Source organism: Talpa europaea, assembly GCF_964194135.1.
Source record: "Talpa europaea genome assembly, chromosome: 4".
In the NCBI taxonomy this organism is placed as follows: Eukaryota; Metazoa; Chordata; class Mammalia; order Eulipotyphla; family Talpidae; genus Talpa; species Talpa europaea.
The window spans coordinates 4,694,421-4,719,171 of NC_140070.1; the positions used below are offsets into that span (position 1 = coordinate 4,694,421).

The 24,751-nt window shown below is 57.0% G+C and overlaps 4 protein-coding genes across 4 annotated transcripts; 2 read left to right on the forward strand and 2 right to left on the reverse strand.

The window, feature by feature from the left end:
- Window positions 1-482: 482 nt before the first annotated feature.
- LOC311169820 (tripartite motif-containing protein 60-like) lies at window positions 483-1,874 on the forward strand (the record flags this gene model as incomplete). The annotated part of the gene is made up of 1 exon (XM_084232079.1): window positions 483-1,874. The coding sequence occupies one exon, from the start codon at window positions 483-485 to the stop codon at window positions 1,872-1,874; it is 1,392 nt and encodes a 463-aa protein (XP_084088205.1).
- A 7,270-nt stretch (window positions 1,875-9,144) lies between these two features.
- Window positions 9,145-14,583, reverse strand: LOC311169821 (tripartite motif-containing protein 75-like; the record flags this gene model as incomplete). Its single annotated transcript, XM_084232080.1, has 5 exons — window positions 9,145-10,237; window positions 10,514-10,638; window positions 11,510-11,651; window positions 12,108-12,217; window positions 14,571-14,583. The coding sequence occupies 5 exons, from the start codon at window positions 14,581-14,583 to the stop codon at window positions 9,206-9,208; spliced, it is 1,422 nt and encodes a 473-aa protein (XP_084088206.1). The 3' UTR covers window positions 9,145-9,205.
- A 647-nt stretch (window positions 14,584-15,230) lies between these two features.
- Window positions 15,231-16,616, reverse strand: LOC311169824 (tripartite motif-containing protein 60-like; the record flags this gene model as incomplete). The annotated part of the gene is made up of 1 exon (XM_084232082.1): window positions 15,231-16,616. The coding sequence occupies one exon, from the start codon at window positions 16,614-16,616 to the stop codon at window positions 15,231-15,233; it is 1,386 nt and encodes a 461-aa protein (XP_084088208.1).
- Window positions 16,617-19,908: 3,292 nt separating this feature from the next.
- LOC311169825 (tripartite motif-containing protein 60-like) lies at window positions 19,909-21,300 on the forward strand (the record flags this gene model as incomplete). Its single annotated transcript, XM_084232083.1, has 1 exon — window positions 19,909-21,300. The coding sequence occupies one exon, from the start codon at window positions 19,909-19,911 to the stop codon at window positions 21,298-21,300; it is 1,392 nt and encodes a 463-aa protein (XP_084088209.1).
- Between the last annotated feature and the right edge of the window lie 3,451 nt (window positions 21,301-24,751).

Sequence of the window (24,751 nt, forward strand, 5' to 3'; positions counted from 1 at the left end):
GGGGGACAGGAGAGAGTGACCACACCCTGCAGGAAGATGCATCAGAGAGGATGATGGGTAGTGCCTGGGGCCAAAAATTCCCCAGGAAACTGATGGGATTTGCATTCCAGACAATGGGGGAGGAGGGTGGGGAAAGACACACCCTACAGGGTATATAAAGCTGAGCCCCTCACATTCTGCACAGAACAGTCCTTGCAGACAGACCTCCTGTGCCTTCTGTCCCAAACCCCAGGGACCTGCCTGTCTCTGGAAGAGGGACCCCTAGCACCCGAGGTGCAATAACACCAAGCTGAGGATGTTTGGCCTGTATATCCTGTGACTCTGCGACTGCAGCTTGAGTGGCCCACACTCCCTGCAGCGCCTGGACCCTCCTGGGAGCTTGTGAGCAGCTGAGGGAAGGCTGCCAGTCCTCGCCTCTCCCTCCCGCTCCTGCAGAGCCGGGCCTTCCTCAGGCGGCTCCTCAGACAGACGCCCCCAGCACCATGGACCTGGCCGCCTCCCTGGCTGAGCTGCAGGCAGAGGCCAGCTGCCCCGTGTGCCTGGACCCCCTGCGAGACCCGGTCACCCTGGACTGCGGCCACAACTGCTGTGGGCCCTGCCTCAGCCAGCGCTGGCAAGGCCTCCAGGACGTCCTCCCCTGTCCCGTCTGCCAGCACCACTGCCCCTCCAGGGATGCCCACAAGAACTCCCAGCTGTGTGCCCTGACGGACCTCCTGAGGCAGCTGCCCCCTGCCAGGAACAAGAGGAAGAGGCAGGAGAAAGAGGCCCTGTGTGCCCAGCACCACCAGGCCCTGGCCCTGTTCTGTGAGGAGGACCTGGAGCTGCTGTGTGCCCAGTGCAGGGCCTCCTCTCCCCACCGGGGTCACCTCCTCACACCCCTGGAGCAAGCTGCTGCTCAGCACAGGGAGAAGCTCAAGAGCTCCCTGGAGCCCCTCAGGAAGCAGGTGGAAGATGCTGAGAGGGGCTTAGCCACGCAGGTCTCCAAAATGCATGAACTGAGAGAGAAGGTGGAAGCTGGAAAGAGTGAGCTGTACTCTGAATTTGCACATTTCAAGCGCTTCCTGCAAAGGGATCATGTTAGCCTTGATTCTGAGGTACTGAGGGAAATGTCAGGTATTTCTGAAAGAGTCACTGCAAGTAGAAACCAGATGTCAGACTATGGCGCCACACTCAAGAGTCTGCTTCGGGAAATCAGCACCCAGTGTGTGCAGACAGGCCTGGGGTTACTGAGGGGGGTCAGAAGCAGCCACCTCCAGTGGAGCAGGTACACTAATTTAGAGGCCCCAGCAGCCTATTCATACAAGTTGGAGGAGGTGGTGTGCAGTCTCCCGCCACATTACATTAGCCTGCAAAATGTCATCCACAAGTTTCAGGTGGATTTGACTCTAGACCCCGAGACCGCGCACCGCAATCTCATTATCTCACCAGACAGGAAATCCGCCATCTTTACCTACGAAAGGGTGGCACCAAACAACACTCATCCCAGGGCGTTTACCTCCCACGAGGCTGTCCTGAGCGCCCAGGGGTTCGAGGACGGCAGGCACTTTTGGCAGATGGACATCCGAGGCGCGGGTGTGTGGTCCCTGGGTGTGTGCAAGGAATCTTTCCCCAGGGATGCCCTGGCACCTTCCCCCAGCAATGGCTGCTGGCAGTTTCAGCGGCCCACCGGGACAAACATTGACCCCTACACACTATGCATTCGAGTTGGCGTTTTCCTGGACTACGAGTTGGGAGAGATTTCCTTTTACAATTTGAATAACAGATCCCATCTGTGGACGCTGACGGACACGTTCACAGACAGGCTCATCCCCTATTTCTCTGTTGGAGCCTCTCCTTTATCATTTTCCATGACTCTAGTCACAGATGAGAGCTGAACCCCTGTAAACAGGTCTGTGTTCGGGTTCTTCCTTTGTGCATGGAATGTTCTGTAAATAAAGAGTCTGATTCCATTCTTGGTGTCTGAGTGCTCGTGTCTTCCCCGCTCCCCCGTGGCCTCACCCTCTGCCCCCATCTGGGCAAACTGTCAGGAAACCTGTTGTTCCTTCACTGGCTTAGGGGTTCTTTCTGTGAGGTTCACCCGCCCAGAACTCCCCACCGCGTATGCCTGCTGTGACCTCCATTCTGGCCCAGCAGAGCCCCACAGTGAGGAATAAACCTCTCCCCTCCTGGTGTATCTGCAGCCCTGACAGCGGGACCAAGGTTGAGCAGGTGTATGTTCCCTGTGGGGGGCAACCTTGACCTAGAATATGTGTCCTCTCAGAGGTCCCCCTCATTCTGGGGATATTCTGATCACAGGAGACATGGCATTTTTATTTTCCAAATACCGTAAGACAGACAGTTTTCAATTGTGTTCAAAAATTATCTGCACTATTGTGTTGTTGGTGCACATTTCTCTTGCTAGGGATGGAACTCCATCACAAATTCCTTGCAATTTTAATAATAAACAATTAAAATATTACATTCCTGGTTTATCAAAAATTTCTCCCCAAAATTATTTCCCTGTCTTGTTTTAGCCCAGGCAGAAGTCAATGTCTATAAACTGCAGGAGAAAGCGCTCGCACATTCAAACGTCGAACATAGAGTTAAGTGGGTAAAAGCAAAGGACACAGCATGTTCACAGAGTGAAATACATGAGAGGTAAAACTTTCTCCACTCATATCATTATAGGACTAGAGTTTCCCAGAAAGACCCAGAAGGAACTTCAGGACGGTAAAGCTGGAACATAGCCTGGTCTGGGTGACATAATCTTTAGATATTGCTTTAAATGGTTGCGGGTGATGCTGGCGCTTGGGGCACCCTCTTGGGAGATGCTGTTCCTTGGGAAGTGCCGCTCTGGGGGTGGCCCCAGCTTTGAATGCGAGTGTGGGCGCTGGAGGAGGTCGCGGCGAGATTTGCCTCTGAGGTGTGGTGGGGAGGACGCACCTTGTCACCTTCACTGTGCCCTCTTGTCACATGGGCCCCGTCCTTCCATGATGTCTGTGAGCATCTGTCTGTGGCGCCCAGCGCGCTCGGCTTTCCAAGGGCTTTCCCCCTCTAGTGGCCGAGGATTTTGATTTTCATTTCTGGGGCCTGCAAGGGAGCCGGGGTCACTGAGAATATTAAACCTTGACAGTTTTTCGAAATCAGAATGTCCTGATTGATTGTGTACAAAGCCGTGTGGTTTCCAGAGGACAGCGTCAGCCCTGGACGTGCGGTCCAGCTTCCCGCAGCACCCACCGAGGGCCTGGCTCAATGCCCCATGGCTTCCCAGGGCTGACAGCTGAAGGGCTCTTTGTGGCATTCCCCAGTTTCTTTGGGCTGCTGCTTAGGTGCCACGCGTGCACCCCTCCGCCGCTCTTTTCACTCCTGACTTACTCCACTTGGCTTCCCCTGCTCCGTCCAGGTTGCCGCAAAAGGCAGCGTTCTGTCTTCTCCAGGAGCTGGGAACCCCAGGGTTCCGTACCCCGTCGTCTGCTTGGGATATTTAGATTGATCCAAGTCTGGCTTTCGTGAACGATGCTGCCGTGAACCGGGGCGGGGGCTCTTCATTGTGGTGCTTTCGTGTCTTTAGACAAAGGCCTGGCCGTTGGGCCCGTGCCCCGGGGGGTTCCGTTTCCAGCTTGTCAGGAACCTCCGAGCTGCCTTCCAGCCCCACCAGCAGCGAGCAAGGGCTCCCTCCCCACCCAAGTCTCTGTGATACTTGCTGCAGACACAGGGGTGCCTGGAATCCCACTGAGAAACCTCACATTTTTGTGGGGAATATGTAAAGAATCGTGAAAATGGAAATATCATTAAAGCCCATGATTTTTGGTAGCACAGAGGATGTACTTCCTCATCACAAATTCTGGAATGAGAAACCAACCCCAAGGGATTCTTGCGGGAACTCATCCGACATCCTCAAATGGGCCCACGAAGGGGTGGGTGCCCGCGGGGCGGGCAGCTCGAGGCTGGGTGACGAACGAGGCCAGAGGCCTCGAAGGTGGGAAAGAAGAAGCCCGCGAGGGAGTCCAGCCACGGCCTCAGCTCACTCTCCTCTAGGCGAAACCAAGCGCCTTCTCATCCTCAGCTGCAAAAGGCCAGTTGTAGACACTGTTCCTGACAAACGGGGGGCCCATGGTAGGTATCCCCCCAAGATGGCCACATCCTAACCCCTGGCTCCACGATAAAAGGGAGTTGACGAACCAGGAGGCAGGGAAGCTGCCACGAGCTACCCTGGGTGATCTGGGCGCCTCCCGCGGCACCCCGGGGTCCCAACACATGGAAGGGCAGGTCGGTGGGACTTGGGGTGGGGGGGCCTGAGCTTGCTGGCTTGGGGTGCTGGAACAGAGGCGGGCGTCGAGGCCAGGGCTGGGGAGCCTCGAGGAAGAAGGGGAATCTCCCTGTGAGTCCTGGAATGACCGGGGCCCTCGCCCCACTGTCGGCCCCAGGGCCTGTCCTGAGCTCCGGCCTCCAGCGGTGAGAGACAGCACATTTGTGTTCAGCCATAGATTCGTGGTCACAGCAGCCGAAACAGGAAGTGCGGCCCAAAATGCTCCACTCGGAACCGTGAACACGCAGGCCTTGGCGTCCTCTCGTGTTCAGAGAGGCTGGTCCAAGGCTGGGCAGACTCAGACGGAGGGAGACGCAGAGGGAGGAACAGGGACCTGGGGGAAGAGACGGCCGTGCCCTTCTCCCTGACCCGGCCTGGCAGGGCCCGAGGGTGAGCACGCGTCCTCTCCTGCAGAAGGGCAGGGCTGTGTCTCAACGCTCTGTCCCGCTGACCCCAGCCTCTGAGCCCCGCAGTCTGAGCATTTGGCTTCAGCAGCTCCACCTGCCCCATGAGGCGTCCATGCAGCCCCAGGGCTTCTGCAGAAGCCTTGTCAGACCTTTAGCTGGTTGGGGGTGCAACCCTGAAGGCTGGAGAGGAAAGGGGGGAAACCAGGAGGTGGTTGCAAACCACCCAAGCCACCCCTCCAGGCAGCGCCTCCTCTGGGCTTCTGCAGGGCGAAAGCACTGCTGACAAGGTCACACCTGCGGGCCTGAGGGCAAGTGTGAGCAGACGTGCCCTCAGGGCCAGCAGGGAGGCGAGGCTGAGGTCCAGGGGCTGTGGCTCGTGGTCACTGCTCCGAGACGCCTCACTGCTGGCCTCCTTACTAGGTCTCCGAGAAACCCGAGCGTCACCCCTGCAGGGAGCGTGCCACTATTTCTTCCCCCAAGACCCCAGTCACCGCCCGGTGCTGATTGACGAAGCCCTTTCTTCTGGGAGGTAGTGTCTGGAATGAGCTACCACGACTCTGTCCCCAGGCCGGCTGCTCTGGCAGGCCCCATGCTGGTGGCCCCCGGGTGACAGTGGAGGCCCACCAACTTTGTGGGGATCCCTGCCCCACTGAGGCTATGCCTCTGAGTGCTTTGCCCTGGGTAGAATCTGCACCTGGCCTGCGAGATTGGCAAATATGCTCTGTAGCCCTGACAAATACCCTCTGTGGCTGGGGAAGTTCACGTGGGCCTGACCCAAGCGCATCTTTTTGCATGGAGACCCGGGCTGCTCGCGGGTGGTAGGGGGACCCCAATTCTTATCCCTCCTTCCCGGCCAGCTCTCACTAAAGTGCACTTTTACCTGCTCCAGGTGTGGCATTGGCTATTTATTTATTTTTTTAATATTTATTTTTGCGTATAAGAACCAGGGTGTAGGCCAGAGGCGTGTGTGGGGTGAGAGGATTTACCAGAGGCAGAGTGGGGAGCAGAACAGGCAGACTGACTGAAACACACTGCTGAGGGGAGCAGCCAGCGAGTCAGGAGAGATCTGCTGTGCCATGTGGGTCGCTCCCTGGCCAGGGATGGAACTCAGGTAGTCACAGTGATAGGGCTGAGACTTACCTCCCATGCGCTGGCCATTTATGCTCTTGGCTTCTAGGCTTCACCTAAGAAGGTGAGTCACCTGAGATGAGGATACCTGCCAGGGAGTAGGGGGAGGCGTGTCCCCCGAAGAGAGAGGAAGGAGCTGAGGGAACTTGCATCCTCTCTGGGATTTAGGATCTGCTCTGTGGTTTGATTGTCTTGCAAATCATTGATTTCTTGTCTACACCTGCGCGTTCCGGGTACAGGGCACCTGGCTGTCCACACGTGGGGACACTGAGGATAACATTAAAGTGCCCCACCCCCGAGCTACCCGCATGCCTGCCCTTTCCTAAGAGCTGCAGCTTCTCTGCTTCTCACAGCCGGGAGAAGACCGCTCTCCCCTGCCCGTCTCCGCGAGCCATCTGAGCATTTCCAAGGCCGAGTTTGTGTCGCGCTGGCTCAGGAGTCCTGGTGCAGGGGAGGAGTCCGGACGCAGGGGTGAGACCTGGCCCGAGGGAGCTAGTCAGTCTCCTGCGTCTCCACATTCCTGGCTTAACAGGGACGGAGCCAGGGCTGGAGGACCTAAAGCACAGGATTGGGCATTAAGTACTAATTGAGCTTAATTCATTTATAGGAATGAAATAAGATAAATCACGGGAGGGAATAATTGCAAACGACAACCGTGAGGGGGCTGTTCTGTGTCATCCCTCGCCTTGGACAGCAGAGGGTCCCTGAGACACCCCAGAGCTGCAGCGAGGGTCCCACGGGGGCCACAAGGGGGCAGCAGAGCGGGTGTCTGCGCTGGTCTGCGCTGTGAGGACCCAGGCCCCAGGGGCACTTGTGGAGATTAAAAAAATAAAATCACCAAAATGCAACCCCAAATCTTAATTTCTTCAGGCTATTCTTTTCAGTTATTTTAGAATTATTGTAGAGCAATGAATTATCTTCCAAATATTTCATTCCCAGATGGATGCCAGTTTTCAACTGAGGAAGTGGTGAGCCCCTCTCTAAGAACTATGGCTGGGCAGAATTTTAGGTTAAACCCACCCACTTCAGCACCTAGTTTCTAGCGCCCACCTGGAACACATTTCCATGTAAATCCCAACACACACCAGACAGACACAGGCATTGCCCTGACCCCGGGGTCTCCAGAGCTTTAGCAACAACCCCTGTGGTCTGGGGGCAGCTCAGGGGGCCAGCCCCCCAGGATGTTTGATTTCCAGAGGGAAGGGTGGGTGGGAGCAGGGAGCGGAGGGGCAGACTAGTGTCTCTCCACGGACGCCGAGTGTGGGTCCTCGGCTGGCCACAGTCCCGGCGAGTCCCAAGACACCCAGGTGGCCGCCCAGGTGGCTCGTCAGGTCAGGGACATGAGAATTTTCATCGAGGGTGTGGGCCTGAGGCCCAGGTAGCAGGTGTTTGACTGTCAGGGAGGACCATGAAGTCGCTGTGGAGACCGGCGGGAGGCTGGGAGCAACACGGGACTCAGGTATGGACTTTGTGGGTTCATTTGAGAATGAGGACCTGTATCATTGAAAAAATCCCTGTTGAAGGGGCCTCTCAGTTCACACCTGTGTGGTTCGGGGGTCCACTGTGCTCCTATCTGACCGCCCCACACAGCGCCTCTGAGGCGGCCATGGGGGGCCTGTGTGTTTTCACTTTGTCAGAGCTCCTCGGGTGACTCTGACAAGGGTAGAAACTGCCCAGAGCAACTTCTTCTCAGACTCTGCCTCCTGGTGACGACCCGCAAGGCCTTCAGCATGTGAGGGCCTCAGAGTCCCCAAAGTAAAACTAAACCTTGAACCACAAAGGGGTCAGAGGTGCTGACATGTCTGCTTGAACCCCACGAGACCACCACCTTGGGCGCTCAGTTCCCACATGGCCGACCCGTGAATGTGACCAGTGAATCCTCTCTGGACCCTTACATGGAAGGGGGTGTGACCCCGAAGCATATCACCCACAGCTGCTCAGGGCCCTGGCATTGCCCAGACCCGACCTCAGCTTTCCTCGGAGATTCAGCCAGGACCCCCGGCTCCACGCCCTGTTTTTGAGCTAGTTGTAGCCAGGCTGGATTGTAGCTGATACAGGGCCCCAGGCCAGGCATTGTTCTCTCCTTCTTCCCCAGCACATAGCCTGACCTTGGGGTGTTCGCTCCTATTTTTAACAGGCACTTAGCTTAAGCTCTGGCTTCTGTTAGTGTTCATTTGCTGTCTTAGTTTGAGTCCTGATGTGGAGGGTTGCAGTTGTTTTGAATATCCCAGCCTTGGCTTCGAGTGACAGCCTCTTCTGTGAGGAGACCAAGGTCATCTGGCCGGTCTCACCCTTGTCCTCAGTGATTGGCTCCAGCTGCTCTATATTGAGAGTCTCAGGCACAAGCCAGTGCCCCTCGGTGGGGATGCCGCCTCCTGTAGCTCCCCACGGTGAGCCCAGATTGTCCTGGGTGCCTGGTCTCAAGATTTCCAAGTTGGTGAGTCCCCTGAGTCAGCAGCTCCGCAGGGTTTCACACAGCACCTGCCCCTGTCTCACTGGTGTTTCCTACCCCTTTCTGCTGAGCTGTTGCTCCGAGTGTGAGCTGCGATTGTCTTTTTCTTGGTCGATTTTGGCTTGTTCCGTGGTGTAGTTGCGACATACAGAGGAGGTGAGCCCAGCTTCTTAACTCTGCTGCTCTATTGCTGGACCCTTGCTGTATTTATTTTGATTATTTGCCCATGTAAACCAGTCTATTCAATTGGTTTTCAATGTTCACTTCCATGGGAATGTGAAGAAAAATGGAAAATATCTGATAATTTTTTTAATGGGGCGTTCTAATTTTATTTTTTGTAACTATTAAAATTGCAGGGAATTTGTAATGGATTCTTATGTCTTCCTCAAGAGAATGGCATCGAGAAATACAAGGTTATAAATTCTGAAGACAAGTGAAAATTTTCTAAGAGTATTTGGGGGGGATAAAAAGGTGCTTCCTGGGATATTAGCATCCCCGAGTTCGTCTGAGATGATTCATATTCTGGTTACTGTTATGTTCACCCCACACAGGGAACATGCACCCCAGTCAATAGTTCTGGTGTCAGGGCTGCTGAGGCCACAGACACACCAGGAAGGGAGAGGTTTATTCCTCACTGTGGGGCTTTTTTGGGGGTGGAGGGAAGGGATGTGTTGGGCCAGAACGGAGAAGGTCACACAAGGTTAATGTGGTAGGGAGTTCTGGGGGGTGGAGGACTTCATAGAAAAGAACCCCTAAGCCTAAGGAGCATCAGGTTTCCTGACAGTTTGCCCAGATGGGGGCAGAGGGTGAGGCCACGGGGGAGCGGGGAAGACACGAGCACTCAGACACCAAGAATGGAATCAGACTCTTTATTTACAGAACATTCCATGCACAGAGGAAGGACCCGAACACAGACCCGTTTACAGGGGTTCAGCTCTCATCTGTGACTAGAGTCATGGAAAATGATAAAGAGGAGGGTCCAACAGAGAAATAGGGGATGAGCCTGACTGTGAACGTGTCCCTCAGCGTCCACAGATGGGATCTGTTATTCAAATTGTAAAAGGAAATCTCTCCCAACTCGTAGTCCAGGAAAACGCCAAGTCGAAGTTTCACCACGGGGGAGTGGAGGCGTGTCCCGGTGGACCGCTGAAACTGCCAGCAGCCATTGCGGGGGGAGGGAGGTGCCAGGGCATCCCTGGGGAAAGATTCCTTGCACACACCCAGGGACCACACACCCGCGCCTCGGATGTCCACCTGCCAAAAGTGCCTGCCGGCCTCGAACCCCTGGGCGCTCAGGACAGCCTCGCGGGAGGTAAACGCCCTGGGATGAGCAACGTCGTTCGGTGCCACCCTTTCGTAGGTAAAGATGGCGGATTTCCTGTCCTGTGAGATAATGAGGTTGTGGTGCGCGGTCTCGGGGTCTAGAGTCAAATCCACCTGAAACGTGTCCATGATATTTTGCAGACCAATGTAATGTGGGGGGAGACTACAAATCTGCTTCTTGAATTTGTATTTAAAGGCCGCTGGGATCCCCAGGTGAACACACCTGCTCCACCGGCGGTGGATGCTGCTGACCCCCCTCAGCAACTCCAGGTCTGTCTGCACACGCTGGGTGCTGATTGCACTGAGCAGACTCTTGAGTGTGGAGCCATAGTCTGACATCCTCTGTCTGCTTTCAGTGATTTTCTGTTGAGCCCGGGATACCCGGTTATCGGTGGCATCCTGGTCCATTTCCAGGAAACACTTAAAATGTGCAAATTCAGAGTTTAATGCTTTCCTTCGAGTTTCTAGCTTCTCTCTTAGTTCCTGTGTTTTGAGGATATACATTTCTAACTGCCTTTGACCATCTTCCGCCTGCTTCCTGAGGGGCTCCAGGGAGCTCTTGAGCTTCTCCCTGTGCTGAGCAGCAGCTTGCTCCAGGGGTACCAGGGGGTGACCCCGGTGGGGGGAGGAGGCCCCGCACTGGGCACACAGCAGCTCCAGGTCCTCCTCACAGAACAGGGCCAGGGCCTGGTGGTGCTGGGCACACAGGGCCTCTTCCTCCTGCCTCTTCCTCTTGTTCCTGGCGGGGGGCAGCTGCCTCAGGAGGTCAGTCAGGGCACACAGCTGGGGGTTCCTGAGGACATCCCTGGAGGGGCAGTGGTGCAGGCAGACGGGGCAGGGGAGGACGTCCTGGAGGCCTTGCCAGCGCTGGCGGAGGCAGGGCCCACAGCAGTTGTGGCCACAGTGGAGGGTGACCGGGTCTCGCAGGGGGTCCAGGCACACGGGGCAGCTGGCCTCTGCCTGCAGCTCAGCCAGGGAGGCGGCCAGGGCCATGGTGCTGGGGGCTTCTGTCTGAGGAGCCCCCTGAGGAGGGCCTGGCTCTGCAGGAGCGGGAGGAGAGGCGAGGCCTGGCAGCCTCCCCTCAGCTGCTCACAGGCTCCCAGGAGGGTCCAGGCGCTGCAGGGAATGAGGCCACTCAAGGGGCCGCTGCTCCTTCCTGTGACTCTGCAGCCCCAGCACCCTCTGCTCCTGGCCTGGCGCGCGGCCTGCTGGAAGCTTCTGTGGGTCTTCTTGGAACCTCAGGGCTCAAGCTGGACGGAACCTGAAAGACAGCGACCCCCTGTCAGGTCCAGGGCTGTTCTCACCCCACTCCCCCCGCGCAGGGACGGCGAGGGCTGGGGCCGGGCCTGGCTCCCCACGCGGCCCGGGCGGGGCTCCGGCTCCGGCGAGAACCCCCAGTCACAGCCCTTCCCCGGGCCTCCTGGCCGGGCGGGAGCGCGGAGCCCCGAGCTGAGCCGGGCGGCGCCCAGAGCGCCCGGCGGGCCGGAGCCGGCACCGGCAGGTCCGCCCGCCCGGCCCGGCACCATCGCGCCCCGCCCCGGCGTCCTGTCCCGCCGCGGCCCCCGACGTCCCTCTCGGGGCTCCCCGGACACTCGCCCTGCGCGGAGGCGCCGCCCGGCCGCGCGCAGCGGGGTCGCCCTCGCCTGTCGGGGTGCGCCCGCGACGCTCTGCTCGGGGCGGCTCGGGGCGGGGGGCGCGGGGTCCCGGCGGGGCGCCCGGGCTCCCCCCCAGAGTGCCGAGCCGCAGCCGGCGCCCGCGCGGGCCGGGCGGGGGGGCGCGTCGTGCCGGGAGGGGCCGGGCCGCCTCGTCCGCCGCGGGCGGGTCTCCCGGGCCGGGATCCGCCCCAGGACCCTCCCGACGCCGCCCTCCCTGCGGGCGGGTCCCGGGCCGGGGCGCCCCGCCCTGCCCCACCCGCGCCGATCTCCGGGTGCAGCCAGGCCTGGCCGCGCCCTTGCGGGGGGTTCGGCTCCTCCCGGCCGCCAGCCCCGCCCGCGCCCCCCGGGGTCGGGACCCTCTGCCTCTGGAAGACAGTGTCCCCAGACTCTGTCCTGGTCTGTGTTTTCGGGGTTCACAAGCTCATTCAGCGCTCTCAGCCTCCACAGGCCTCAGAAAACCCGCCCTGGGCGCATTGCCCCCCCCCCGCCCCCCCAGGTACCCCCTGTGCTGTCGCGGCGGGGAGCAGCCCCTGGGGTCAGGCCAGAGCAGTCAGGAGCCGCCTCCTGCCGAGTGCGGGGGTTCGGGGTGCGGTGGAAGTAAACCCACCTGGTGCTTCTGACCCGGTGGAGACCCTTGGGAAACCCCACTCACCTCCAGGTCTGACCCCAGGGGCCTGTTCACGAAAAATGCAGCTGCATCCTGCGAGGCTGCAGCCGCATCCAGGCCTGTCCCTTCCCTTCATCCTGGTTTCCTCCCGAACCTGCTGGGGCTGAGGAAGGGGAAGGTCTGGGAATCCCTTCTCAGAGGGATCCAGGCCCCTCCCCCGCCAACCTCCTCCTGTCCTTCCCCTCACCTGCTCGCGCTCAGAAATACCTGTTGCACACATAGGGATCTTAGGTTTTTGCACAATAATCTTGCTCCCGTCGCCTTTGGCCTTTATAATTTCTGGATTCTTTGGCTTTCCTAGAACCCCAACAAGGGGACCCACGTTTTTAACAAGGGTAATAACCAAGCCTGGACTCCGCCCAGCAGGCAAGCTTGGGAGGTTGAGTGCATAAAGGAATCACTGGGTTGCTGTGGGAACGGCCCTAAGACTGATAACCCTGACCTTGGCCTGCAGATCCCCAGGCAGAGGATGGAGCAAGAGTCAGGACACACTGTGTCAAATGTCAAAGCCCAAGACTAGACATCGCAGCAGACAACTGGGGCACACGGACACCCCAAGAGTATAAAAGGGGGCCTGAAGCCCTTATGGGGGCACAGACAACCTCTCCCGACTCACCTGCTGCCCTTTTCTGCAGTGAATTCAATGACTCTGCTTTCCTGGTGTCCACTCTTGTCTCTGGTGATTCACCCTGTGCCTCTGGCCTCCACCCCAATATTGCTACAACAAGCAACCAGCTCTTTCTAAATGGTTCTTGTCCTGCGTCAGCTCGTACGTTTCCAAGTGTGTCCGGTGTTAAAGAGCACAGGGATGAAGGAGCCGAGTACCCTGCAGGCTGCCCTGCTCCAGGGCCATGTACCCCGATGGGTGTGCCCATCTAATCGGCTCTCCGAACACAGCTGCGCAGAACAACGAGTAAGTCCGCAGCTCCGGATGAAGGCGATGGCCTTGGGATTATTGTGGGGGTCCGTTGTAACAGGGTGGTCCCCAGGAAAGGGGGAGGTTCCCTGCCCCACCCAAGGGATGGTGGAGCTGAGCAGGAAGAGGAGAAGCTGAAGAAGAGACTGAGGAAGGAAGCAGGATGGAGCCAGGAGACCCGGAGGAGGCGCATGGAGCCCAGAGACACGTGAAGAAACTGCGCTTGTCTTTTGGTCGTGGACTGGGTGACACAGATGTGGGTGAGACCCGTGGGGAGGTGACCATGGCAGCTTTTATCTTGATGTTGATTTTGCTCTTTTCCTTCCGGGCTTGTCCGGTTGTTTCTGACCCTTTTCTGTGGGTCCCCACTGGAGGATGCTTTAGACTTGGGGCAGGCTCTGGGGCCTTGCTCTGGGCCAATCCCATTTGCATGGACTTTTACCCACGAGGGGACGGGTCACTTTGGGTGCTTGATTTAGAAACTAGACTCTTTGCCTTACCTGTATTGTTTCCTAATTTTATTAAAGTTCCTTTTCATTAAAGTCTCCTATGTTTTGTGTTGATGCGGCGGATGGCAGAACCCATTTAGAATAGGCAGGTTTGCGGGGTTTTGGGGTGCCCCTCTCCCCGTCCTATAACACCGTGACGGCACAGTGCACCCTGGAGAGGGCTGAACCTTTGCTGTCTTGCCTGTCGGGGGTGTGTGGTGTTCTTTGACATTCCTAATGGTTTCTTTACTCTCTTGCACTGTATGTTGATGATTTTCTTATACCCTTCGCAGTCACTTCACAGTTAGATGTGTTCCTAGTTATTTCATTTTTTTTCAGAGATGTATTTATTATGCATACAAGAACTGAGGTACAGGCCAGAGGTCCGGCGAGGGGGTTGAGAGGATTCACTAGAGACAGAGTGGGGAACAGACTGACAGACTGACTGAAATACACTGCTGAGGGCAGCAGCAGGGAGTCAGGAGAGGTCTGCTGTGCCATGTGGGTCACTTCCCTGGCTGGGGATTGAACTCATGCTGCAGTGGCTGTGGATAGCTTCACAGTGCTGCGTCTTAACTCCTTGTGCCACCAGGAAGGTCCCTAGTCATTCCATTTTTTGCTGCAGGGTAAGAGTCACTTCAAATATTTCCTTTCCCTTTACCTGCTCACACACGGATATACTTATTTGTTGCACACATAGGGATATTAGGTTTTTGCACAATAATCTTGCTCCTGTCCACTTTGGCCTTTTTAATTTGTAGATTCTTTGGCTTTCCTAGAGGACAAGCATATCTCTTGCAGATAATGGTAGTTTGCTCCTCCCTTTCAGTGTTTATTTAGCCCTTTTAAGCCTAGATTTGTTGACTGGGTAGCATCTTGGTGGGGACAGTCACAATGAATTTCTCAGCCTGTCCCTACCCTAAGCCAGTGCTCAACCTTGGCATCACTGAAATGGAAGCAACTGGACATTGAGAATAACCTTTTCAGATGCTCTGTGAATCCAGTCACCAGTGAACTATCATTACCAAACCCCTCTAGATCGGGGTCCATTTGCCCAGTGACCTAAAGCCAGAAATTCAGAAAATAGGTTCATTTTAACAGACCAAGAACTTGACTGCCTGACAAGCAACAGAGAAGGGAGAACTTAGGTTCAAACAAAACTGGAAAAAAAGCAAATCATGAGCTTTGTCCCCGAGCTTCAGGGAGAGCCCCCGCTACTTAGAGGGCTGGTAGCTCATGAACTCACGGGCAGACTCCATGGTCGTGTGCAGAAGTTCTCCTCACACACTCAGCACTCTCCCCTTCCCAGGGGTCAGCCGCCAACTTAGGAATAACCAGCTGGGTCCTGCTCTGTGGTTGCCACTGTCCTGTCTCCACTCCTGAGAAAAGGCACAATGTGGTGCAAATATTTCACTTCCCAGCACAAAATCCCTCCTCTGTTTTATTGAAATATTCATTCTTTTTTTAATATTGTGCATATATACACACACACACACACACACACATATATATTTTAAGGATATATTTATATATACAAGACTGGGGTACAGGCCACAGGTGTGGGAGGGTGAGACAATTCACCAGAGAGAGTGGGGAGTACACTGCTGAGGGGAGCAGTGGGTGAGACAGGAGAGGTCTGTGCGCCATGTGGGACTTTCCCTGGCCGGCCGGGAGTCCAACTGGCGCTACTGAGGCTGTGGACAGCTTCACAGCGCTGCGCTCAACCTGCGGAGCCACCAGGGAGGCCCTAGACGTTCATTCTTGAGGGGCATGGGTCAGAGGTTGAGACCTCTGACCGTGGGGAGGGGAGAGAGAACATGAAACTGAGACACCAAATGTGGACTCAGACTCTGTATTTCCAACACTTTCGTGAAGAGAGGGGGAACATGGACGCGGTCACAAGGGCTCAGCCTTCATTGACTAGAGTCATGGAAAGTGATGAAGAAGTTCCAACAGAGAAATAGGGCACAAGCCTGTCTGTGAACGTGTCCCTCAGGATACACAGATGGGATCTGGTACTCAAATTGTAAAAGGAAATCTCTCCCAACTCGTAGTCCAGGAAAATGCCAACCTGTACTGTGGGGGGGGCAAGACGTGTCCAGGTGGACCGCTGAAACTGCCAGCAGCCATTGCGGGGGGAAGGAGCTGTGAGGCCATTCCTGGGGAAAGATTCCTTGCACACACCCAGGGACCACACACCCGCGCCTCGGATGTCCACCTGCCAAAAGTGCCTGCCGGCCTCGAACCCCTGAGCGCTCAGGACAGCCTCGCGGGAGGTAAACGCCTTGGGATGAGCAACGTCGATCGGTGCCACCCTTTCGTGGGTAAAGGTGGCGGATTTCCTGTCCTGTGAGATAATGAGGTTGTGGTGCGCGGTCTCGGGGTCTAGAGTCAAATCCACCTGAAACTTGCTCATGCTGGTTTTCAGGCCAATGTAATGTGGGGGGAAACTAAAATCCCCCTTCTTGAAATCATATTTGAAGGCTGCTGGTGCCTCTAAATTAGTGTACCTGCTCCACTGGAGGTGGCTGCTTCTGACCCCCCTCAGTAACCCCAGGTCTGTCTGCACACACTGGGCGGTGATTTCCCGAAGCAGACTCTTGAGTGTGGCGCCGTAGTCTGACATCTGGTTTCTGCTTTCAGTGACTCTTCGATAAACACCTGACATTTCCCTCAGTAACTGAGTATCCATTTTAGCATGATCCCTTCCCAGTAATCTCTTCAAGAGCTCTAGGTCACAGTACAACTCACTCCTTCGAGCTTCCACTGTCTCGCTTAGTTCCCTTATTTTGGAGACCTGCGTGGCTAAGCCCCTTTCGGCATCTTCCACCTGCTTCCTGAGGGGCTCCAGGGAGCTCTTGAGCTTCTCCCTGCGCTGAGCAGCAGCTTGCTCCAGGGGTACCAGGGGGTGACCCCGGTGGGGGGAGGAGGCCCCGCACTGGGCACACAGCAGCTCCTGGTCCTCCTCACAGAACAGGGCCAGGGCCTGGTGGTGCTGGGCACACAGGGCCTCTTCCTCCTGCCTCTTCCTCTTGTTCCTGGCGGGGGGCAGCTGCCTCAGGAGGTCCGTCAGAGCACACAGCTGGGAGTTCTTGTGGGCATCCCTGGAGGGGCAGTGGTGCAGGCAGACGGGGCAGGGGAGGACGTCCTGGAGGCCTTGCCAGCGCTGGCGGAGGCAGGGCCCACAGCAGTTGTGGCCGCAGTCGAGGGTCACCGGGTCTCGCAGGGGGTCCAGGCACACGGGGCAGCTGGCCTCTGCCTGCAGCTCAGCCAGGGAGGCGGCCAGGGCCATGGTGCTGGGGGCGTCTGTCTGAGGAGCCGCCCTAGGAAGGCCCGGCTCTGCAGGAGCGGGAGGGAGAGGCGAGGACTGGCAGCCTTCCCTTGCCTGCTCACAAGCTCCCAGGAGGGTCCAGGCACTGCAGGGAGTGTGGGCCACTCAAGCTGCAGCCGCAGAGTCACAGGATATACAGGCCAAACATCCTCAGCTTGGTGTTATTGCACCTCGGGTGCTAGGGGTCCCTCTTCCAGAGACAGGCAGGTCCCTGGGGTTTGGGACAGAAGGCACAGGAGGTCTGTCTGCAAGGACTGTTCTGTGCAGAATGTGAAGGGCTCAGCTTTATATACCCTGTAGGGTGTGTCTTTCCCCACCCTCCTCCTCCATTGGCTAGAATGCAAATCCCATCAGTTTCCTGGGGAATTTTTGGCCCCAGGGCACTACCCATCATCCTCTCTGATGCATCTTCCTGCAGGGTGTGGTCACTCTCTCCTGTCCCCCGCCCCGCCCCCTTCTCACCCTGCACTGGGTCTCCTCTCTCTGAGCTCAGCAGTGATCTGGTTTCTGGCCACTGGGTAGTGAAATGGCCTCGTGTTCATCACGATGAAATGGCAGGACAGCCCTGACCTGAAGCTGTTGTTTTAATACCGTCTGACCCTTCAAGCAGGGGTGTCCAGCATGTGTGTGTCTTGGTTGTCTGATTCACAAGGTCATCTTGACCTCTCCGTCCCCCCTGGCTGGTGGAAACCAACTCTGAGATCTAGGGTGGATTCATTGGAGGACTCTCAGCATGGAAAGTTCTGGTCACAGATGCCTCATTTCAATCTTGCGGTGAGGACACCATTAGGCTAATCCAGAATGTGTGACATTAAGAAAGCAACTGGCCTGAGGGCCTCATAAAATTCAAGGTCATGAAAGCAAAAAGTGAAGTGACTCAAGAAAGCTCGGGGCCCAGTGGGGACAGGGTGGCGGAGCACGTGAAAGGCATTTTCTCGAGTTGTTCTCATGCTTTTTTACTCTGCTGGATACTTGCTCGTTCGGAGATTGCTGCCGAGTCTTTAGCAGGAAAGTGTTATGGGATCGGAAACCTTCTAATGATTTTGCAAAAGAAATGTATAGATTCTCTCTTGTGAAGGGGCGGAGGAGTCTTGGTCTCGGGAGCTGGGCTCCGCTGCGGGCCTCGGCGCTCGGCCCCGCGCCTGACCGCAGTTAGAAGGAGAGAGGACAGTCAGAGCAAAGCAGGCTGTGTGCTTGGACAGGCGAGCTCAGGCTGCCTTACACAGTGCCCAGCACTGCGACAGAGCCTGGTCTGAAGGCCGAGAGAAGCTGCCTGAGAAAGAGGGAAATTAAGCCCAAGGTTTACATGGAGGGGACGTCAGAACTCCCAGGAGAAAGCATCCCTTTGTCCCCTCTGGCTCTTGAAGCTGAAAAGCTGATCCCTCAGTGAGAACCAAGCTCCCCCAGCAGCTGGCGAGGAGCAGGTGCGCACAGGGTCTTAGAGGCAGAGGCCGTGACCAAAGGCCCGTGGCCGCGGGTGGGGGACCCGGCCGCAGCCGCCTCGGGCAGCACTCTCCGTCCGTGCCTGTCTGTGCGCGTCTCTGGATGCTGGTAGCAGGAATTTTGAGAAAGGCCGTGTAGGTGGTCAAGCTGACCGACACCGCGGTGGGTTTCCTTGTTTGTTCTTCCCTCCGTGAAAGGACAAAGTGTTGCCAGCTGGCGGCCTCCTCTGCCCAGGAACTTGCCAACAAAGATTCTGTGTTTTGTCTTGATTGCATCTTTCATCGTGGACATGGAAACTTTGTCTTGGACATTTTTACAGATTGTGTTACTCAGCAAAAGTGTCCCTGCACTTTTATCTTCCTCAGATGCACGGAAAGTGACAGACACAGGTTTCTGATCGCGGAGGCCCTTTGCCCTCAAGTGGAGGAGGAGCCGCCCTGGCCCTTCCAGTGCCTCTGCCTCTCCATGAAGCAAGTGTTTGCACAAAGGCCAGGGGTGGGAGCCTCAGGCCTTCCCTGGCCCCTTCCAGCAGAGACGTGTCCGCTGAGTAGACAAGGGCAGGTCAGCATGAGCGCACTGGTCTCTGGCCAGGACACTGCAGCTTGGTGAGAGCTTCTGCAGGGGAGCAGATGGCCCCTGGGGGGCTGGTTTGGGTGGGAGGCGCAGCTCCTCCTGAAGACAGAGGTGGAGCCGATTCCTCTAGGGCAGCACTCGCCAGCCCAGGACAGTGAGGGCAGAGCACACAGCTCCAGGGACAGTGCAGGTAGCAACTCCGGGGAGTTCATCAGGCTTCTGAGATAAGGACAGTAAATTCTAAGAAGTGCTCACCAAGATATACTCCAGAGATGAGGTCAGAGAGTCCAGGCGGACTAAACAAAGTCCAGAGCACAAGGAGCCTCTAAGGGGGCAGCAATGCCAGGAATGGAGGTAGGGGCTCTGGGCCTGCCTGGTGGTGGGAGGTAAGTTCCTGTGTCTGAGGCCTGGGAAGGCCTAGGTCAGGTACCCAAGCAGAGACGACAAAGAAGATGGTGCCCAGGTCCTGACTGAATCTCTAAAGAGGTCGGGTCAGAGCAATGCCGGTCCTGACCAGCTGTGGGTGACAAGCTTCAGTGCCGCACCCCCTTCCATGTCAGGGTCCAGAGAGGATTCACTGGTCACATTCATGGGCCGACCATGTGGGAAGTGACACACAGATTCTGGACACCCGTGCTTGAAGGGTCAGACGGTATTAAAACAACAGCTTCAGGTCAGGGCTGTCCTGCCATTTCATCGTGATGAACACGAGGCCATTTCACTACCCAGTGGCCAGAAACCAGATCACTGCTGAGCTCAGAGAGAGGAGACCCAGTGCAGGGTGAGAAGGGGGCGGGGCGGGGGACAGGAGAGAGTGACCACACCCTGCAGGAAGATGCATCAGAGAGGATGATGGGTAGTGCCCTGGGGCCAAAAATTCCCCAGGAAACTGATGGGATTTGCATTCTAGCCAATGGGGGAGGAGGGTGGGGAAAGACACACCCTACAGGGTATATAAAGCTGAGCCCCTCACATTCTGCACAGAACAGTCCTTGCAGACAGACCTCCTGTGCCTTCTGTCCCAAACCCCAGGGACCTGCCTGTCTCTGGAAGAGGGACCCCTAGCACCCGAGGTGCAATAACACCAAGCTGAGGTTGTTTGGCCTGTATGTCCCCTGACTCTGCGGCTGCAGCTTGAGTGGCCCACACTCCCTGCAGTGCCTGGATCCTCCTGGGAGCTTGTGAGCAGCAGAGGAAAGGCTGCCAGTCCTTGCCTCAGACAGAAGCCCCCAGCATCATGGCCCTGGCCGCCTCCCTGGCTGAGCTGCAGGCAGAGGCCAGCTGCCCCGTGTGCCTGGACCACCTGCGAGACCCGGTCACCCTCGACTGCGGCCACAACTGCTGTGGGCCCTGCCTCCGCCAGCGCTGGCAAGGCCTCCAGGACGTCCTCCCCTGCCCCGTCTGCCAGCACCACTGCCCCTCCAGGGATGCCCACAAGAACTCCCAGCTGTGTGCCCTGACGGACCTCCTGAGGCAGCTGCCCCCCGCCAGGAACAAGAGGAAGAGGCAGGAGGAAGAGGCCCTGTGTGCCCAGCACCACCATGCCCTGGCCCTGTTCTGTGAGGAGGACCTGGAGCTGCTGTGTGCCCAGTGTGGGGCCTCCTCCCCCCACCAGGGCCACCTCCTCACACCCCTGGAGCAAGCTGCTGCTCAGCACAGGGAGAAGCTCAAGAGCTCCCTGGAGACCCTCAGGAAGCAGGTGGAAGATGCTGAGAGGGGCTTAGCCACGCAGGTCTCCAAAATGCATGAACTGAGAGAGAAGGTGGAAGCTGGAAAGAGTGAGCTGTACTCTGAATTTGCACATTTCAAGCGCTTCCTGCAAAGGGATCATGTTAGCCTTGATTCTGAGGTACTGAGGGAAATGTCAGGTATTTCTGAAAGAGTCACTGCAAGTAGAAACCAGATGTCAGACTATGGCGCCACTCTCAAGAGTCTGCTTCGTGAAATCAGCACCCATTGTGTGCAGACAGACCTGGGGTTACTGAGGGGGGTCAGAAGCAGCCACCTCCAGTGGAGCAGGTACGCTAACCTAGAGGCCCCAGCAGCCTATTCATACAAGTTGGAGGAGGTGGTGTGCAGTCTCCCGCCACATTACATTAGCCTGCAAAATGTCATCCACAAGTTTCAGGTGGATTTGACTCTAGACCCCGAGACCGCGCACCGCAACCTCATTATCTCACCAGACAGGAAATCCGCCATCTTTACCTACGAAAGGGTGGCACCAAACAACACTCATCCCAGGGCGTTTACCTCCCAGGAGGCTGTCCTGAGCGCCCAGGGGTTCGAGGCCGGCAGGCACTTTTGGCAGATGGACATCCGAGGCGCGGGTGTGTGGTCCCTGGGTGTGTGCAAGGAATCTTTCCCCAGGGATGCCCTGGCACCTTCCCCCAGCAATGGCTGCTGGCAGTTTCAGCGGTCCACTGGGACAAACATTGACCCCTACACACTATGCATTCGAGTTGGCGTTTTCCTGGACTACGAGTTGGGAGAGATTTCCTTTTACAATTTGAATAACAGATGCCATCTGTGGACGCTGACGGACACGTTCACAGACAGGCTCATCCCCTATTTCTCTGTTGGAGCCTCTCCTTTTTCATTTTCCATGACTCTAGTCACAGATGAGAGCTGAACCCCTGTAAACATGTCTGTGTTCGGGTTCTTCCTCTGTGCATGGAATGTTCTGTAAATAAAGAGTCTGATTCCATTCTTCGTGTCTGAGTGCTCGTGTCTTCCCCGCTCCCCCGTGGCCTCACCCTCTGCCCCCATCTGGGCAAACTGTGAGGAAACCTGTTGTTCCTTCACTGGCTTTGGGGTTCTTTCTGTGAGGTTCACCCGCCCAGAACTCCCCACCGCGTATGCCTGCTGTGACCTCCATTCTGGCCCAGCAGAGCCCCACAGTGAGGAATAAACCTCTCCCCTCCTGGTGTATCTGCAGCCCTGACAGCGGGACCAAGGTTGAGCACGTTTATGTTCCCTGTGGGGGGCAACCTTGACCTAGAATATGTGTCCTCTCAGAGGTCCCCCTCATTCTGGGGATATTCTGATCACAGGAGACATGGCATTTTTATTTTCCAAATACCGTAAGACAGACAGTTTTCAATTGTGTTCAAAAATTATCTGCACTATTGTGTTGTTGGTGCACATTTCTCTTGCGAGGGATGGAACTCCATCACAAATTCCTTGCAATTTTAATAATAAACAATTAAAATATTACATTCCTGGTTTATCAAAAATTTCTCCCCAAAATTATTTCCCTGTCTTGTTTTTGCCCAGGCAGAAGTCAATGCTTATAAACTGCAGGAGAAAGCGCTCGCACATTCAAACGTCGAACATAGTTAAGTGGGTCAAAGCAAAGGACACAGCATGTTCACAGAGTGAAATACATGAGAGGTAAAACTTTCTCCACTCATATCATTATAGGACTAGAGTTTCCCAGAAAGACCCAGAAGGAACTTCAGGACGGTAAAGCTGGAACATAGCCTGGTCTGGGTGACATAATCTTTAGATATTGCTTTAAATGGTTGCGGGTGATGCTGGCGCTTGGGGCACCCTCTTGGGAGATGCTGTTCCTTGGGAAGTGCCGCCCTGGGGGTGGCCCCGGCTTTGAATGCGAGTGTGGGCGCTGGAGGAGGTCGCGGCGAGATTTGCCTCTGAGGTGTGGTGCGGAGGACGCACCTTGTCACCTTCACTGTGGCCTCTTGTCACCGTGGGCCCCGTCCTTCCACAGTGTCTGTGACCATCTGTCTGCGGCGCCCAGCGCGCTCGGCCTTCCACGGGCTCTCCCCCTCTAGTGGCTGGTGATTTTGATTTTCATTTCAATATTAAACCTTGACCGTTTTTCAAAATCAGAATGTCCTGATGGATTGATTGTGTCCAAAGCCGTGTAGTTTCCAGAGGACAGCGTCAGCCCTGGACGTGCGGTCCAGCTTCCCGCAGCACCCACCTGGCTCAATGTCCCATGGCTTTGAGGGCCTGGCTCAATGCCCCATGGCTTCCCGGGGCTGACAGCTGAAGGGCTGTTTGTGGCATTCCCCAGTTTGTTTGGGCTGCCACGCATGCACCCCTCCGCTGCTGTTTTCGCTCCCCACTTACTCCACTTGGCTTCCCTGCTCCGTCCAGGTTGCCGCAAAAGGCAGCGTTCTGTCTTCTCCAGGAGCTGAGAACCCCAGGGTTCTGTACCCCGTCGTCTGCTTGTATATTTCGATCGATCCAGGTCTGGCGTTCGTGAAAAGATGCTGCTGTGAACCAGGGCGGGGGCTCTTTATTGTGGTGCTTGTCTTTAGACAAAGGCCCTGCGGGTTCCGCCCATGCCCCGGGGGGTTCCGTTTCCCCACTTGTCAGGAACCCCCGAGCTGCCTTCCAGCCCCACCAGCAGCGAGCAAGGGCTCCCTCCCCACCCAAGTCTCTGTGATAATTGCTGCAGGCACAGGGGTGCCTGGAATCCCACTGAGAAACCTCACATTTCTGTGGGGAATATGTAAAGAATCGTTGAAATGGAAATATCATTAAAGCCCATGATTTTTGGTAGCACAGAGGATGTACTTCCTCATCACAAATTCTGGAATGAGAAACCAACCCCAAGGGATTCTTGCGGGAACTCATCCGACATCCTCAAATGGGCCCACGAAGGGGTGGGTGCCCGCGGGGCGGGCAGCTCGAGGCTGGGTGACCGAGGCGCAGAGGCCTCGAAGGTGGGAAAGAAGAAGCCCGCGAGGGAGTCCAGCCACGGCCTCAGCTCACTCTCCTCTAGGCGAAACCAAGCGCCTTCTCATCCTCAGCTGCAAAAGGCCAGTTGTAGACACTGTTCCTGACAAACGGGGGGCCCATGGTAGGTATCCCCCCAAGATGGCCACATCCTAACCCCTGGCTCCACGATAAAAGGGAGTTGACGAACCAGGAGGCAGGGAAGCTGCCACGAGCTTCCCTGGGTGATCTGGGCGCCTCCCGCGGCACCCCGGGGTCCCAACACATGGAAGGACGGGTCGGTGGGACTTGGGGTGGGGGGGCCTGAGCTTGCTGGCTTGGGGTGCTGGAACAGAGGCGGGTGTCGAGGCCAGGGCTGGGGGAGCCTCGGGGAAGAAGGGGAATCTCCCTGTGAGTCCGGGAATGACCGGGGCCCTCGCCCCCCTGTCGGCCCCAGGGCCCGTCCTGGAGCTCCGGCCTCCAGCGGTGAGAGACAGCACATTTGTGTTCAGCCATAGATTCGTGGTCACAGCAGCCGAAACAGGAAGTGCGGCCCAAAATGCTCCACTCGGAACCGTGAACACGCAGGCCTTGGCGTCCTCTCGTGTTCAGAGAGGCTGGTCCACGGCCGGGCAGACTCAGACGGAGGGAGACGCAGAGGGAGGAACGGGGACCTGGGGGAAGAGACGGCCGTGCCCTTCTCCCTGACCCGGCCTGGCAGGGCCCGAGGGTGAGCACGCGTCCTCTCCTGCAGAAGGGCAGGGCTGTGTCTCAACGCTCTGTCCCGCTGACCCCAGCCTCTGAGCCCCGCAGTCTGAGCATTTGGCTTCAGCAGCTCCACCTGCCCCATGAGGCGTCCATGCAGCCCCAGGGCTTCTGCAGAAGCCTTGTCAGACCTTTAGCTGGTCGGGGGTGCAACCCTGAAGGCTGGAGAGGAAAGGGGGGAAACCAGGAGGTGGTTGCAAACCACCCAAGCCACCCCTCCAGGCAGCGCCTCCTCTGGGCTTCTGCAGGGCGAAAGCACCGCTCACAAGGTCACACCTGCAGGCCCGAGGGCAAGTGTGAGCAGACGTGCCCGCAGGGCCAGCAGGGAGGCGAGGCTGAGGTCCAGGGGCTGTGGCTCGTGGTCACTGCTCCGAGACGCCTCACTGCTGGCCTCCTTACTAGGTCTCCGAGAAACCCGAGCGTCACCCCTGCAGGGAGCGTGCCACTATTTCTTCCCCCAAGACCCCAGTCACCGCCCCTGTGCTGACTGACGAAGCCGTTTCTTCTGGGAGGTAGTGTCTGGAATGAGCTATAGCGACTCTGTCCCCAGGCTGGGCTGCTCTGGCAGGCCCCATGCTGGTGGCCCCCGGGTGACAGTGGAGGCCCACCAACTTTGTGGGGATCCCTGCCCC